The 14,902-nt window shown below is 39.4% G+C and overlaps 1 protein-coding gene across 12 annotated transcripts in view; it reads left to right on the top strand.

The window, feature by feature from the left end:
• Window positions 1-11,943, top strand: part of TBC1D1 (TBC1 domain family member 1) — a 101,014-nt gene extending 89,071 nt beyond the window's left edge. For all 12 annotated transcript variants that reach the window (XM_064710265.1, XM_064710264.1, XM_064710262.1 and 9 more), the window contains 3 exons: window positions 4,200-4,369; window positions 7,072-7,242; window positions 10,170-11,943. In XM_064710265.1, coding sequence (XP_064566335.1) covers window positions 4,200-4,369; window positions 7,072-7,242; window positions 10,170-10,367 — 539 coding nt within the window. In that variant the 3' untranslated portion in view covers window positions 10,368-11,943. The remainder of the gene's footprint in view (window positions 1-4,199; window positions 4,370-7,071; window positions 7,243-10,169) is intronic.
• The last annotated feature ends 2,959 nt before the right edge of the window (window positions 11,944-14,902 follow it).

Below are 14,902 nucleotides of genomic sequence, written 5' to 3' on the forward strand. Positions count from 1 at the left end.
TCTTACATGTGGAATCTTGGTATTATTATAGCATTACTATCCAAGCAGTTTCAGACACCCAGGAGAAATATTTTGCTTACTGTGAACAGAAGAAAAACAACAGAGGTCATCCTATGGAATGTGCAGTATAGGAGTAAAAGTGGAAGAGAGAGGAGGAAAGTAAACAACAGTCCCTAGTGTCTTTTCATCCCCATTATTACATTTTCCCACCTTGTAACCACTTTTAGAGAGGATGTAAAATTTGATGCCGTGAAGGCAGCCATTGTATTATGACAATGACACTTCAACACCAACAATTAGTTATTTTTAAGCTGAAAAGAGATGTAACAAAGACATAATCTGAGAAGTATATCCATTTACTCCATTATCATAATTTCCAGCAGTGTCAGCAGAAAATTAGCTTGAGCATTATGTTTTAAGACACACACAGAGATGGCCCTTGCAGTGTAATCATGGACTTACTCTGCAGAAATACAAGATATTTAAACTAGTGTTTCTTGTCCTGACAGTTTAACTTCCAAAAATGTTTGGAATCATCTGGGGTTTAGTTTCTAAAGTCACTTCTGTTGCCTATTTTTAATATCTACAGAAGCTTTCTTTTTTAATTAAATTCCAGTTAAGAATTTACCTTGATGCTATCTTCTGGATGTATATTTCATAGACTGTTTGATGTCTGAGAAGATGCTTTGTTTCCTTTTCAGTTGTTTGTTTTTCCACTTCATTATGTGGTACTGGATTGTCCATAATGAGCAGGGTGGATTGGAACTTTCTCCCAAGTTCTTCTCTTCTAGTGAGAAGCCAGTTTCATTTTCCTTAGTCATTGAGATGCAATGAAGAAATTGTTCATTAGCAGATTAATACTGACACTTTCTTGACTTAAAAAAATATGGTCCTGCCTACCACAAATAGGAATATAGAGCTCAGGAAGAACCAAAGAGAATCCTGTCTAGTTTCTGTTTAAGGGCATGCTAAAAGAAATGCTAGAAAAGCTCACAGTGAAAAGGATGGTGTATAGAATAAAACTATATGTCCCATGATTAGCATCCAAACTCCAGGGAAAACAGCATGTTTTTTTCCTTGAAGAGTGCAAAGCAGGTTAATGTGCATCAACAAGTATGTAGCTGACAGTAATAATCTGTAGGAGTCAAATTAGGTGCTGTATGCAAGTGTCATACACTGAGTTTCTAATCAGCTCATCTTTTTGTTATTCTTAATCTTTCATAGTATCATACATGGTAAGAAGTGTTTGAATGGGGCAATTGACTGCAGTGATGTTGTAAAAGTGCCTTCTGTATCCAGTATATTTGGATTTCTGCCTTAATACACAGATTAGTATTTTCTCTGTCATTGAAGGATTGTAGAGCTTTAGAAAACAAAGACTTTGCCTTAGAATAGAAGGCACTGATACATGATCTCCATACATCTGATTTTAGATCAAGAAGAGAAAAGCATGTGTGACAGAAACTGTTGCTTCTTAGAAACCTCTGATGTTTTTTAGAAAGTTCAATGTGACCAACACTTGCAGCTTTGTATTTCGTATTTTCCTTAAATTCAGTATTTCCTTTGTATTTAGTAATTTCCTTAAAACAGTGTTTACTGGAGCTACGTTGGTTAGGAACATTGGACATTCTCTTACATTAGAAAGTAAAGTCTTGTCCTCACCCATACTAAAGACTCTGAAACACAACTTTAAACAAAAAAGGTTAGAGCTGTTCCTCTGCCAATGGCTGTCAGCAACAACATTGCAAGTTAAAATCCAATCATTTTTGATCTATGTCTTCACACATTCTTGCAGAACATACATATACAGATTTTCATTGCTCACTTATTAGAACCCTTGGGAGGAAAGAATGTTGATGCTGAAGTGACTGAATTATAGGTTACTACTAGTCTGAGATTGCACTGCCATTTTCTAGCATGTTAATTTCTGAACCCCTAGTATTTGAAGCTAGCCCACAGTTATATATTTAATTATATAATTGTTACAGACCATTCTTTTGCATTTCCATAGAGCATGCTTTTTGCAGACATCTAAAAGGCAATATGTAAAAGAAATGGGTTAGACTGTTTTATGAATCAAATAGCAAAACTCCTTTTAAGTTTTCATTTATCTGTCCAAACTTTGAAGACTTCTGAGCAGGAGCTGATGAAAGTAGCGTGTTATGAAAGATGCATTCTTTAGTACCCCTGCTTACTTATTCATAGAGGAGATTTGATAGAATAGTGTTTATTTTGTTTCAAGATTGTAGATAAAACTTAATTTTTTTAATCTTGTAGACTGCCAGTCATGCTGACATTAATTTGGGTACCTTCACTGTGTTGTTGTTGGCTGGGAGCCTGCTTAATATGAAGCATGGGGAGTGGATAACAAACAGGTCTTTGTTAAGTACTTGCTGTTTTAAATGAGAGAGGGATTTCAGCTGTGTATTACCAGCTCAGTCATACAGACTTTCATTAACAACTTTCGGGTCACCTTGAGTTAATCTGCATGTCATTAGGGGGCAGGTGCTGAATCATAAAAACACATTCTTTTTAGCTTTGCTTTTTTCACTTTGTGTTTCTAGCTGTTCTTCAGTATTTCCTGTCCTAATACAGAGCTTTCCCTATGAATCGTTTTACCATACTTACGATTTTCAGTAGAGAATTGAGGCAGATGCCTTCTCTGTTACGACTTTTTAATCATTTCTGCCACGGGAGTTCACATTCAGCTCAACACGGAGCTGAAAAATGTTACACCCCTTCTAGGACAAATGGCAAGAAAGTGTGAGATTTGTGGTTAGTTTTTACTTGTGCTTTTCTTTCTTGGAGGGAGAGAGTGAAATGACTTATGGCTTCAACATTGCAAGCTAAAGAGTGCAAGAAGGGAATTTCATTATGATACAAATTTGGAAATAGTTTGGTTTTACTAAGAAAGGCTGTTAGCCAGTGCTTTCATAGGTTCTTCACTACATCAGAGATAACTGTAGTTTTGCTAGTAGTCCTTCCAGCATGCTGGGTTTTTTCTATCTCTTTGCTTTACTTTTCTTTTTTTTTTTTTTTTTTTTTTTTTTTTTGTATCAAGGCTCTTTTTTTTTTGTGTGTCACTATGCTACTTCTTATGTGAAGTGTTTGTGTATTGAAATATTGATTGTGGCTGCATTCACAGCTTCAAATACAAAGCAGGGAAAGAACAAGAGAGAAGCCTTTTCAAAGTAATTTTATATTTAGGAACTATGATAAAAACTCCACAGTATCTTCTATTCCTTTATCACCTCCATCAGTATTGTTTAATTCATTAGATGCTTTTGTCTGTAGCAAGGTGAGCCCTTCAGTGAGACCAGGAGCAGATTCTGACAGTAGCAGGAAAGTCAAGTGCAGGGCAATGCTGTTTGTACAGGCTGGGTTTCTTGTCGGATGCCTTTATTGCAGACTTCTATTTCTTTACTCTGTAAATACATAAGCACTTTGTAAAAGAAAGGAAAGGACATTACACTGAAAGGTCACTGTATATTGTGGTTTCAGTGTGCTTGGTATGCCAGGTGCTGTCATTGCAGGGCCACCTGCAGTATTTACACCTAAGCTGTATGACTAAGATTTCAGAGTATTTATTAATACCCTTATTAGCATATTAACAGAAGTGGTTGAGACACATACTAAAAATAAACACATGCACCTGAAACTTGAGGCTACTGGAAAGTGTGCATTTAGCCTCATGTGCTAAATGTTTTATTGTGGTTTTGTGGCTTTTCCACCACATGAGAGAAAAACCGAATTTCAGATCTTCAGTTGTGTCTTCAGGTATAGGTTTTTTCCCTGTTGTATTACGATTTTTAAAGGACACTGGGAGCAGATTTCTATTCAAATTTATATTCCTACGAACATGAAAACAGCTTACTAAAGTATTACATGCACAAAAAGTGGCAACATTGATAAACTTGACTACTTATTTATTGTAGACCTAGCTTAAACTTGAATTGCTTTTTTTGGTGAAAACTCACTAAACAAATTAATAAGTGATTGTGTTAGTCAAGTGTGGTATTGACAGTAATAATCTTGATGCTATAAAACTTCTAAAGCCAAGAGCACATGTCCAGCACAGTGTATCTAACCTCCAGGTCACTCCTATCAGAAGTTGTTGTCTTTTGACTATTTTTTGCTTTGATATTCTTGTCAAAAGATGTGCTTGCTTGGTATAACCTGTTTTTTCCTTGTTTTCACAGATATGCTCTTTCTTCAAGGATCAGAGGCTATATTTAAAGTGGCTTTAAGCCTTTTGGGAAGCCACAAGCCCTTGATTCTGCAGCATGAGAATCTAGAAACTATTGTTGATTTTATTAAAAGCACTCTCCCCAACTTGGGTTTGGTACAGATGGAAAAGACCATTAGTCAGGTATGAAATAAACTGAAAACCTGAGAGGTATGCAAAGGAATGCTCTTGTTAAGTTCTCAACAGAAAAAGCAGAACAGCTACTCCTTCAAGCTGAGAACTCCCTTGAAGTTTGAAAGATGTTGAAAACTTCTGGAAGCAGATGACTTGTAAACCAAGATGACTTAGTAGCTTTGTATGATATTGTAACCATTGGTTATTGTTACTTTATGAAACCTTTAGTGAAAATTAATTCTTATTTCATCAAAGCTTGCCTTCTAAGTCTCATATCAGAAGCAAAAATTGACTTACAAGAGCCTCACAAATGTTAACCTTACTTAATGAAATTAGAAGCCTTCCCACATCCACACTGTCTCTTCTGGCCTTTATAGTGCTGGCCCAGTGTGTAACAGCAGCACCTTTCTAATTCTGTCAGGAGTACATGGAGCAGTGCAGACTGTTGCAGTGAGTAGTGACTCTAGAGAGCAAGACTTGGAATCCTTGATACAATTCTTTTGAACAGCAGACAAGGAAAATGAGGCAACATTGGTAACACTCCAGATGATACTTATGTATTATGAAAAAAACAGAACTTATTTCTATTACGGCTTGCTTGTTTAAAAATCCTGTGTTTTTTACACTTGACATCTAAACTGCTTCAGACAAATAGAAGATGGGCTTTAGCCAGTTTTTTCTGAAGGCCTTTTGTGGTCCAGAACATAAGGGCTGTACTGTGCAGAACTGCAGATGCTGACACCTCCCAAGGGCTGCCAGAGATCAAAGCCCGTGGGTTGATAAAGAAAGCAGCAGCACAGTGCTCTGCAGAGGGCTGCTGAAGGGCTCCCTCTGAGCCCTGGCAGCAAAGCTTCAGGGGGACACAGCTCACATTAGGGCTAGAAAAAAGGCTCCTGGTGCTTACTGTCAAAGGAAAGAGATTAGAACTAGAATGTCTGTGCAGGAGGAAGGAAAGAAGGAATTTCCAAGGGGCAAAGGGGGTTGTGTGTTACCTGCCAGGCTGAAAAACTTGCAGTGCTTTCGTGACCTGCAGAAAACCGTGTGCTTTGAGCTGAAGGAGAGCTGCCTCTGTTTAGGCAGCCCTGACTCCTCTAAATTGGAAGTGGGAAGGTAGAAGTGAGTAGAAGGAAGAGCAGTGGGAAGGTAGAAGTGAGTAGAAGAAAGAGCAGTTCCCCACTTTGATCAGGGCTGACTCTGAAGAGAGCAGCTCTTTGACCAGCCCACAGTCCATACACAGCTCCTGGGTTAATCCCCATGCTCCTCATCCTTCTTCAGCATGGCCTTTGGTTCCGTGCCTTAACATGCCTTCACTTAGCTAGGTTTCAAATCAAACATTTTATTGCCTCAAGTTTCCCTTCTTTCAGATTTCATACTCTGGTTATGACAGCAGGGATTTCCCTCCCTCCTCAGGAGCACAGAGGCTAAAAGTGGCAGAGGTCATGAGAGGAAGTAACATTCTGCCCTGCTGAATTGCACTGCTTGTTTTAGTGAAATTTCAACAGGGTGTCTTCTCCAGAGATGCTCAGATTCACAGAAAATGAAAATTCCCTATGCGTAATCAAACTCAAATTAAAATTGTATTTCAGCCTTTTGTGCTTAGATGCTCAGTACATACATTTCTGCTGCTATTTAACTACAAGAAAATTTTTTATTGGACATGTGACAGAAACTTTTTGTCATCTGATGTTTTCTTTAACCAACAGTTAAAGATTTGTAGACAGAGCAAATAAATAGGCAAATGTCCCTGTGACTTTTTAACAGGTATTTCAGATGGGATTTGACATTTGACTCATTTTCAAAATGAATAAAATACAAGAGGTTTAAAAATAAAGAATATCCCTGGAATTTCCCTTCTTGGGCTATTTTTCAAATACATTTTTAAATCAACTTTTATTTCTTCTATGTTCTGTGATTGGCACACTTGTCCTTTTCATTTACTACCTTCTTCACTGCTTGTAGTGGAAATTGGAGTCATAATAATGAATAATTTGAAGGCAGATGTTTGCCAAAACCTAGAAAAAGGAAAAGAAAATAGTAGGTTTTTTTCCCCTTGGGTCATTCTGCTTCTCAATTTATTTATCTGCTTTTAAAAGAAAAGGTTTTCTTAATATTCATGGATAAGACTGAGCATTCGTTTCAGTGATTTGTATTTAACAATAATAGAAATCTATTTTGATGTTACATTATGTTTTTGTTAAGTGTGTTAGTGTAAGGATAGAACATTTTTTCTTTCAGTCTGTAAAAATACTATATAGTCATAAATAAAGATAGCAAAGTCTACTGTTTTTCATTTAAGGCTTTTATTTTACTTAGCCTTACACATGTGGCAGGACTTTGGACCACACTTTTTCTGAACTGACGACTAATTCTGGGTATGACTAGAAAGGTTTGTGCCAAACTGAGATGTATTAAATTTGAAAAGGAGAATACCCTACAAAGTCCACACTCTTGAAACCTTTAGTGTAAGTAGTTTTGCTGAAGTCAGGCAGCAAATCAGTAGCAAAATTTTTAAGTAGATCTAATGCCAATGTATTGCACTCTACTGCCTCAGGCTTGCCATTTCCACAATAGAAAATGTGAATACCAAAAAATAAGTTATTTTTTTGTATGCATTGATTAAATATCTGAGTCTAGATCGATAGATTTTAAAGCCTTGAGAGAGCAACAATTTTGATCTGCACAGCACCTAATAATATTTTTCTATACAACAGGTGTTTGAAATGGATATTGCCAAGCAGTTGCAAGCTTATGAAGTTGAATATCATGTGCTTCAGGACGAGCTTATAGATTCATCTTTAAATGACAATCAGAGACTGGATAAATTAGAAAAGGCAAACAGCAGCTTGCGCAAACAAAACTTTGATCTCCTGGAAGAACTGCAGGTACAATTTATATCTCATATATGATTAACATTCTAATTTTCTAATTTATGCACCTTTTCAGAAGAGCCTCTCCTACTCCACATCACAGAAGGGATTGGTGTTTGGTCTAGTGAATTTAAAATGTAGCCACTTAAGTTTTATGTAGTTTAGCCCTCAAATTTTACATGCAGAAGAAATTCTGAGGGGTGGTTAGAGCATATACTTGTAGTTAGTGAAAAGATTCAACACACTGCCTCTTCTCTTTTAATTAAAATCATATCTGTAGAAGATAACTAAAAATAAAGTGCTTTTTCAACTGCATTTTTATATTTTCAGTCACTGCTTTATTACAGCAGGGATACTACTCTGCCAAAAATGAGTATACTAATTCTAATGTCACAATTTAAGGATACATTAGAGGAAGGATGCATTGTCTGTAAAGCATACTTTCTATTGCAATTTTTTAGCTGTTTTCCAGATTGTTTAAACATTACATGAAATAATAATTTCTAAAATATATATTCTGCAGCTTTTTCAGAGGCAGCGTATCTGTTCTTTGTAAGGGGTTATTCTTTGCTTATCTGAGTAAGAAGTCAGTTTTCTGGCTGCTTTATAACAGATGTTTGCTATAGAACTTTTGACTGTGCATTTAGTTTGACGGAGAAAGGGACTTCAAGGGTAAGAAGCAGACATTTCAAACCTCTTGATTATTATTAGACATAAACTTAGTAAGATAATTGCTGAGGGAAGTTTAGGTTTCTCAGACATTGGTTCTTTTTCCTGACTAAAGCCAGTCAATCATGCAGATTTAGATTGCCCCTCCTAACAAAAATTTGCTTCAGCTGTACATTCTGATCCTGTGAGATCTGATCCTGTTTTAGGTTCTAGGTTGAGCCTTAGAGAAGTCAGGAGAGGCACTCTTCTGCAAGATATTTTCATAAAGCTTTGGGCAAATATGGACAAGGAAATTGTTGGATACAGTAAGGGGAAGACGGATTTCTGGGATGATATTCAAGATGTGATGTCCTGTAAATACCTGTATCAAGGATCTTCAGCTTGGGAAGTGTGGGCTGGACAGTGGACAGTGTGGTGGATTGAAAACTGGCTGAAAGAGTTGTGATCAGTGGCACAGAGTCCAGTTGGAGGCCTGTGACTAGCAGTGTTGCGCAGGGTTCAATACTAGGCCCAGTACTATTTGTCTCATTCATCAAGGACTTGGATGAAGGGGCAGAGGCCTCCTCAGTGGGTTCACTGATGGCACAAAGCTGGGAGGAGCAGCCAATACCCCAGAGTGCTGTGCAGCCCTTCAGAGGGGCCTCGACAGGTTGGAGAGACGGGCACAGACAAACCTTCTGAAATGTAACAAGGGCAAGTGCAGGGTCCTGCAGCTGGGCAGGAATAAACCCAGACACCAGCACAGGCTGGGGGCCAACCTGCTGGGCAGCAGCTCTGAGGAGAAGGACCTGGGGATCCTGGTGGACAACAGGCTGTCCATGAGCCAGCAGAGTGTCCTTGTGGCCAAGAAGGCCAATGGAATTCTCTGCAGCATTAGGAACTGCATTGCCAGTGGGTCAAGGAAGGTGATCCTGCCCCTCTACTCAGCCCTGGTGAGGCACATCAGGAGTGCTGTGCCCAGTTCTGTGCTCCTCAGAGCAAGAGAGACATGGAGCTCCTGGAGCAGGTCATCAGGATATGAAGAGAAGGTGTGAAGTGGATGGAGCCAGGCTCCACTCAGAGGTGCAGAGCAATAGGAAAAGAGGGAATGGGCAGAAACTGATGCATAGGAAGTTCCACCTGAACATGAGAACTTCGCAATGTCCTTGACTGAGAACTGTCACAGGTGGCCCAGAGAGGTTGTGGAGTCTCCCTCACTGGAGCTATTCACAAGCACTCAGGACACAGTCCTGAATGACATGCTCCAGGGGACCCTGGTTGAGCAGGGATGTTGCACCTGAATGACCTCCAGGGATCCCTTCCAACCCTATCCACTCTGTGATTTTGGGATCTTCCACCCACTCCTGTCCCTATAGACTTGACAGCCTTAATCAGTTTATTATGAAGCTCGTCTCCACCTGAGTACTGGCAAGTCAGCAGCTAGAATCACAGCAGGGAACTTCACTATCTTACACTGTAGTGTTGGAGCAATCCCTTTGTCTTGGAGGTGGGCTGCATCAGACCTTGTTTCATAGGGTGGAAGGTGACCCATTGCTGATAGGAGGGAAATGCATCACCAGATAATGTCAACAGGTCAATATCATTTGTCAATACTTTGTCCCCAAGGGCTGAACTTTTTAACCCATCATAATTACAGGATGGGTAGTGGGCTCATCAGAAAGGGAAATACTTTCCTGAAAGCAAAGACCAGCCTGTACTCATCCTGTCTCCAAATGTTATTATCCAGTGCTGAAACTTCCAGACAGATACCTGACGTTGTCAGAGTACCTACAGGTCTCACATGGTGACTGAACCATCTAATACTTTGTTTCACCATGAAGTAGAATGCCAGTACTTGCAGCCTTTTGAGGGGGAACTTTTGAAATTTTTCACAATGTGTTTTCCATTTGCATATTGCTCAAAATCCTCTTCTCCTTTGCCTTCAAACCTGGTATTCATTGGACTCAATGTTGAGGTGAAATGAGGATGCAGCTAACATGTTGAGTTGTCTTTGTTTTGCAAAGCAACAACTGTGGCTGGCCAAAAATATCTCCCAACTGACCCATACAGAAGCTTATCTTAACCTGCAGTTCTTTGGTATAAAATCTGGAGATTTGGCAACTTTCTAATTTCATTACTTTGCATTATATTCTAAGTTTAATTTTTCATAATTTCTTTCGTATTTTATATATATTCATCTCAAAAAATAGTTTAAAGATGGTTTCAGTAATTAATAAATTTACCAGTTTTTCCCTTCCCATCCTTTCTCCCCTACTATCTTTTTACTTTGATAGGTGGCTAATGGAAAAATCCAAAACCTTGAAGCTACAGTAGAGCTTTTATTGACCAATGAAGGCAAACTGAAGCAGTCCATTCTCACTCTTGAGCAGGAGCGAGCAGCTCTGCTGAAAGCTGTGGAAGAGATGCAAAAAAAGATGGGTGATACAGATGGGAAGCCTCTTCTTACTAGACAAGAACTGGATGCTGACTGACCTGCACAGCTGTAAGGGAGCAGAGAAGCTGAACAAGAAACAAAGGGAAGAACTGAGTCATTTTGTCATGATCCGTGGGGATTTGACATTGTCGTGTTTGTTATACACACCTTACTGTGGCAAAGCAAGATAAGGGCATGGTGGCTTTCCATATCAGAGAAGCTGGTTGCCTGGGGAAAAACTCTTCTCTTAGTATGTAGAAATACTGTGAAGAGTAAGATGCCACATAAGAAATAGTAAACAGGAGAAACTTGCTAGTGTGTATGCAGTCATATGCAATACACTGTAAATATGGTATGGATTCTTCAATAAGTGCTTCTAAACCTAAGTGCTTTGGGTTTGTCACATTTTTGTTTGTGTCTGGATCACCACCAAGTTAAATAGCACATCCTTTAGAAGGTCTTTTGAAGAAATATGTCAGTGTAAAACCTTTGAATGGATGACTGCCCCATTACAACTGTGCAGTGGTAACATTTACAGGTGATTTGTATTGGACTTGAAATTTTTGTTGGTGTAACTCCCTTACAGCTTGGCTGGGTTCTGTTAATTATGTTGTTTACACCTCAGAAAACTGCTTCCTGATGCTTGAATGTGTGAATCCATTGAACTCCGGGGAGCTGGACATTGTCATATGTAACTATGCATAACTGGGGGTTGCCTTCCTTTTTTTTAAGTATGTTGGTTTAGTATATTTCTTCTCTAACTACCATTAATTTAGTGTATTGTTAGTTAGCATTATCTGATAAACATACTGTATATAATAATTACATTATTCTTAACAAAATATACTGACATTAATTTGGTGAAGCCTGTGACTCTTGCAGCATCATTCAAGGATTTGTATTCAGACTCTTCAAATTTCATCTTATTTATTTCTGATCTGCTGTGTAATGTAAGACATCTTTTTTTTTTCTGGGAAAGTAACATCCACTGTCATTTTTTCCCCCTTTATTTACTACTCTATGCCCACCCATCCTTTAGGAAATCTAAAGATTTTTTCTGAAGTGGAGTCATTTCAAGAGCTTTATGATGTGCCAGATATGCTTAAACTGTTTCATAAAGGGTATAGAAGTTCTAATTAGGACGCCATTATTTTGCAACGCATCTTTCAAATAAGATTACATATCTAAAAGAGTAAGTCTCACTTTTCTTAATGCAAAAGTAGTTTGCAAGCCAGTTAAAGCAACATTGTGCAATAATACCCTTGGATATGTTGTTGTTGGGTTAACTTCAGAATTAGGAATATTGCCATAGTTTTTTTCAGTCACTAAGCACTGAGTTTATAGGCACTGGTGTTTTGTTATAATGGAGATTCACCCAGGACATGATTTTTATATGTTTGGTTTTTGCAAGTCCACTTTGTATTCACTTAGTATTGAAATTCCACATACGTCAGTTATTATTAATCCATTTACCTCTTAAGCTTGTTTTTTTTAATTTGGAAATCCGCAGTGAAGCTTATGCTTCATGTTTAAAATCTTGTCATAATGGACCTCATACTGTCGATCACTCAGTAATGTTGTGTTTTTACAGCATAGTGCCATCGTTCATTCACTGACTTTTTAACAAAAGCAATAAAAATAATAATAATCTATGCCTACATCTATGTTGTTACATTTTTTGGTATTCAAACACAAAACCACAGTTGGTGGGGTGCCAGTTCAAAACCACGTGAGATGAGACTTCCCCTAGAAGTACGGTGCTGTCTACAGTGGTTGTTAATTTCCATTCAGCTCCCTGGTCCAATGGAACAGTTGCTTCTATATAGTTGGAAAAGCCTAAAGTTGCTTATTACCTATTTACCAGTTCATGCTTTCTGAGAACAGTGACTCTAGTTCTCATCTAAGTGCACTTAGTAATGTGCTTACACAAATTCTCAGTAAAGGCTTTGGACTAGAAGTTGAAGGGAAGTAATACCACTTACCAAGTTCCCAACTTTGAAAAAGCTCAGGGCTTTTCCATCCAGAAGTATGAGAAAGAAATAATAGAGCCCAGAGCTAGTCCCAGATACTTGATACTCCAACTATGCTGTAGCTGAGCATCCTTAAAAATGTGTAAAATTAGGTCTCCTATTTTCTGAGCACCAGAAATTGTCATCACATACCAGCTTCTTTATTAACAGTAATTTCTGATTCAGAGATTTTTTTTAAAAGCCACCTGCAAATCAGGTGGAATTTGAATTGAATCTCACAGCAGAAATAGCAAATTAATCACTCACAGAAAATCAAAGTTGAAATAATCCACATTTTCTCCATATCATTTCTACAGATAAAAATCCCCAGCAGTGATGCCTAATCTTTGAAGAAAAGAAAAAACAGTGAAGAAAGAAGGAGGGAAGGAAGGAAGGGGTTCATTGGTATGTGCAACTTAGGCTTCCAAAGGTGCATGACAAAGGCAGCAAGGGATGCAGTGTAAGTGTGCTAGTGAATTACATGGATGTAGTAGTCCAGAGAGAGGCTAGCCTGAAATGTGGCAAGAACTGATGTTGACACGTGCAACAAGAAAAAGGCAGGATCTCTGAAACCTTTGCAGTGAACAGTGCTGCATGGACGGAGGACTGGCTGCGCTGTGTCGTGGTCACCAGGTCTGGTTTGGTTTTCTTCCAGCGAGTAATTGTGGTAGGTACCTGGGACATGCTGTGCTTCTGACTGTCTGATGTACTTCTTCTTGCCCTGGTGTCTATTTCCAGAGATCATTATTTCATACAGAATTGGAGAAATGATACAGTGCCTATCGTGGGAAAATCAAAGCACTTTCATAAAGGCACAAGTTCTCTTGTTTAGAGTGAGAACTGAGTCACAAAAAAGTGCAATGATTTGCACCAAATATTTCAATTTCTCACTGGTTGCTCACATCCAGTGCAATCTAGATCTTCTAAGTCATGTCAAACTGTCTTACTGGTTTTCTGAAAGATTGTTCCAGAAGGTCTGTGACATGTACTTGGTATGTCAGGCAATGCTCTGCCAAAACAATGTAAAATGGGAAATGCAGCCACTGGAGCCTTGTCCTTTACTGGCAGCTATTCCTCCCTCCCAAAAGTAACTCTCTCCGTCCCACTAAAACATGCTGTGTCCTTGCCAGGTACCTCTGCAGGTACCCAGCACACACCAGCTTTTGTTTGACACATGCTGGAGTGGAGGCACTGCCAGCAATTCTGATCAGCAAGGACTGTAGTATAGCAGTCAATAAATATTCTTGGAATTTTTTTCAAACACAATAATCTGATAGGAATTGCATTATTTAGGATTAAGTCACAAAACTGCAGCTAGTAGGACTCTGAATGAAGGGCAGTAGTCTCTGCATGGCAAAGAAGGCAACAAATCTGGTGCTTTTTCTCCTTTGGGATCTTCTTCCATCATTCAGTGGAGCAAGGAACTGAATCAATTTTTTTTTACTTCAAGCCCACTACAGTAGGTGCTGCAATTCCACTGTAATAAAACAGCCTGGTATGTCAAAATGGCAGAGCACACCACTTTGTAGCCAAGTCACGTGGGATACTATCAGTGCCCTCACTGCATTCCCCTCTCTGCTGGAGATTTGGCTGCTTAATTAGATAATGCAGACATCTGTCTTAAAGGCATTTCAGCATTGGGCCTCAATGCCTACTGGCCTTGCAACCCATTCAACAGAAAGCTGGAAGAAGCCAGCTGCTTCCCACACTGCCACCATCTTTTAGGAGATGCATTTAAACTGCATTTCCTGTGCTTGGTCCTTGCCTGAGCTATGTTGCAGCTACACCTACATCTGGCTATGTACCCTTGTTGATCCTGGCCTATGGGCTTGGCTTTCTTGCTTGAGCTCAGCCTTGACTGGTCATCTGCCAAAACTGCCAACACAGTTTTTTGAGTACTGTGGGACATGCCTCTTGTCAGTAAGTTGTTCCCTTTGCCTGCGTGTCACCCTCAGCCCCTGGCTCAGTGTCCCCGTCAGAGCAGCCCTGCCCTTGCTGCTCCCCAGCGCAAGCTCAGGTTTCATATCTGCCCTGCTCCTGTTTCCGGGGCTGGCCTGGCCAGGGCTTGTTTAGGTGTCTGTGCATGCCACTGCTCTTCCCTGAACAAGCCAGCCTGTTCTCTTAGAGCCTGCTTTGGCACCTCCAGCACAATGGTGGCTCTGTGTAACACAACCCTTTACTAGTCTGCTATCCATTTCAAAATTCCATGTTCACATTCTTTTCCACATCAAACACTGCACCGTATTTGCAAACACAATTTTGGTGTTGATGACACCAGAAAAAATGCCTGAAATTAATACATTTTGACTACAGCTGGACAAATGCCATGGTTGCTTGGGGCACCTTAGATCAGTGCACAGCATTTATATGGTGTCACACCCTGTGACATGAAGCAATTTTTCTTCAACAGAGCTTTACTGGAGCAGGTGTGTGGGAGGGAGGAGAGCTCTGGCAGCCAGGCCAGCCATGGGGACTGCAATCCAGGCAGTGCCTTCAGGAGGCACATGTGTGAGTTTTACATAACCTAAGTTAGGGTGGGTCACTAAGCACTCATTTGCTCATGTAGCTGCCAGAAAACATTTCT

Source organism: Zonotrichia leucophrys, chromosome 4 (genome assembly GCF_028769735.1).
Source record: "Zonotrichia leucophrys gambelii isolate GWCS_2022_RI chromosome 4, RI_Zleu_2.0, whole genome shotgun sequence".
NCBI lineage: Eukaryota > Metazoa > Chordata > Aves > Passeriformes > Passerellidae > Zonotrichia > Zonotrichia leucophrys.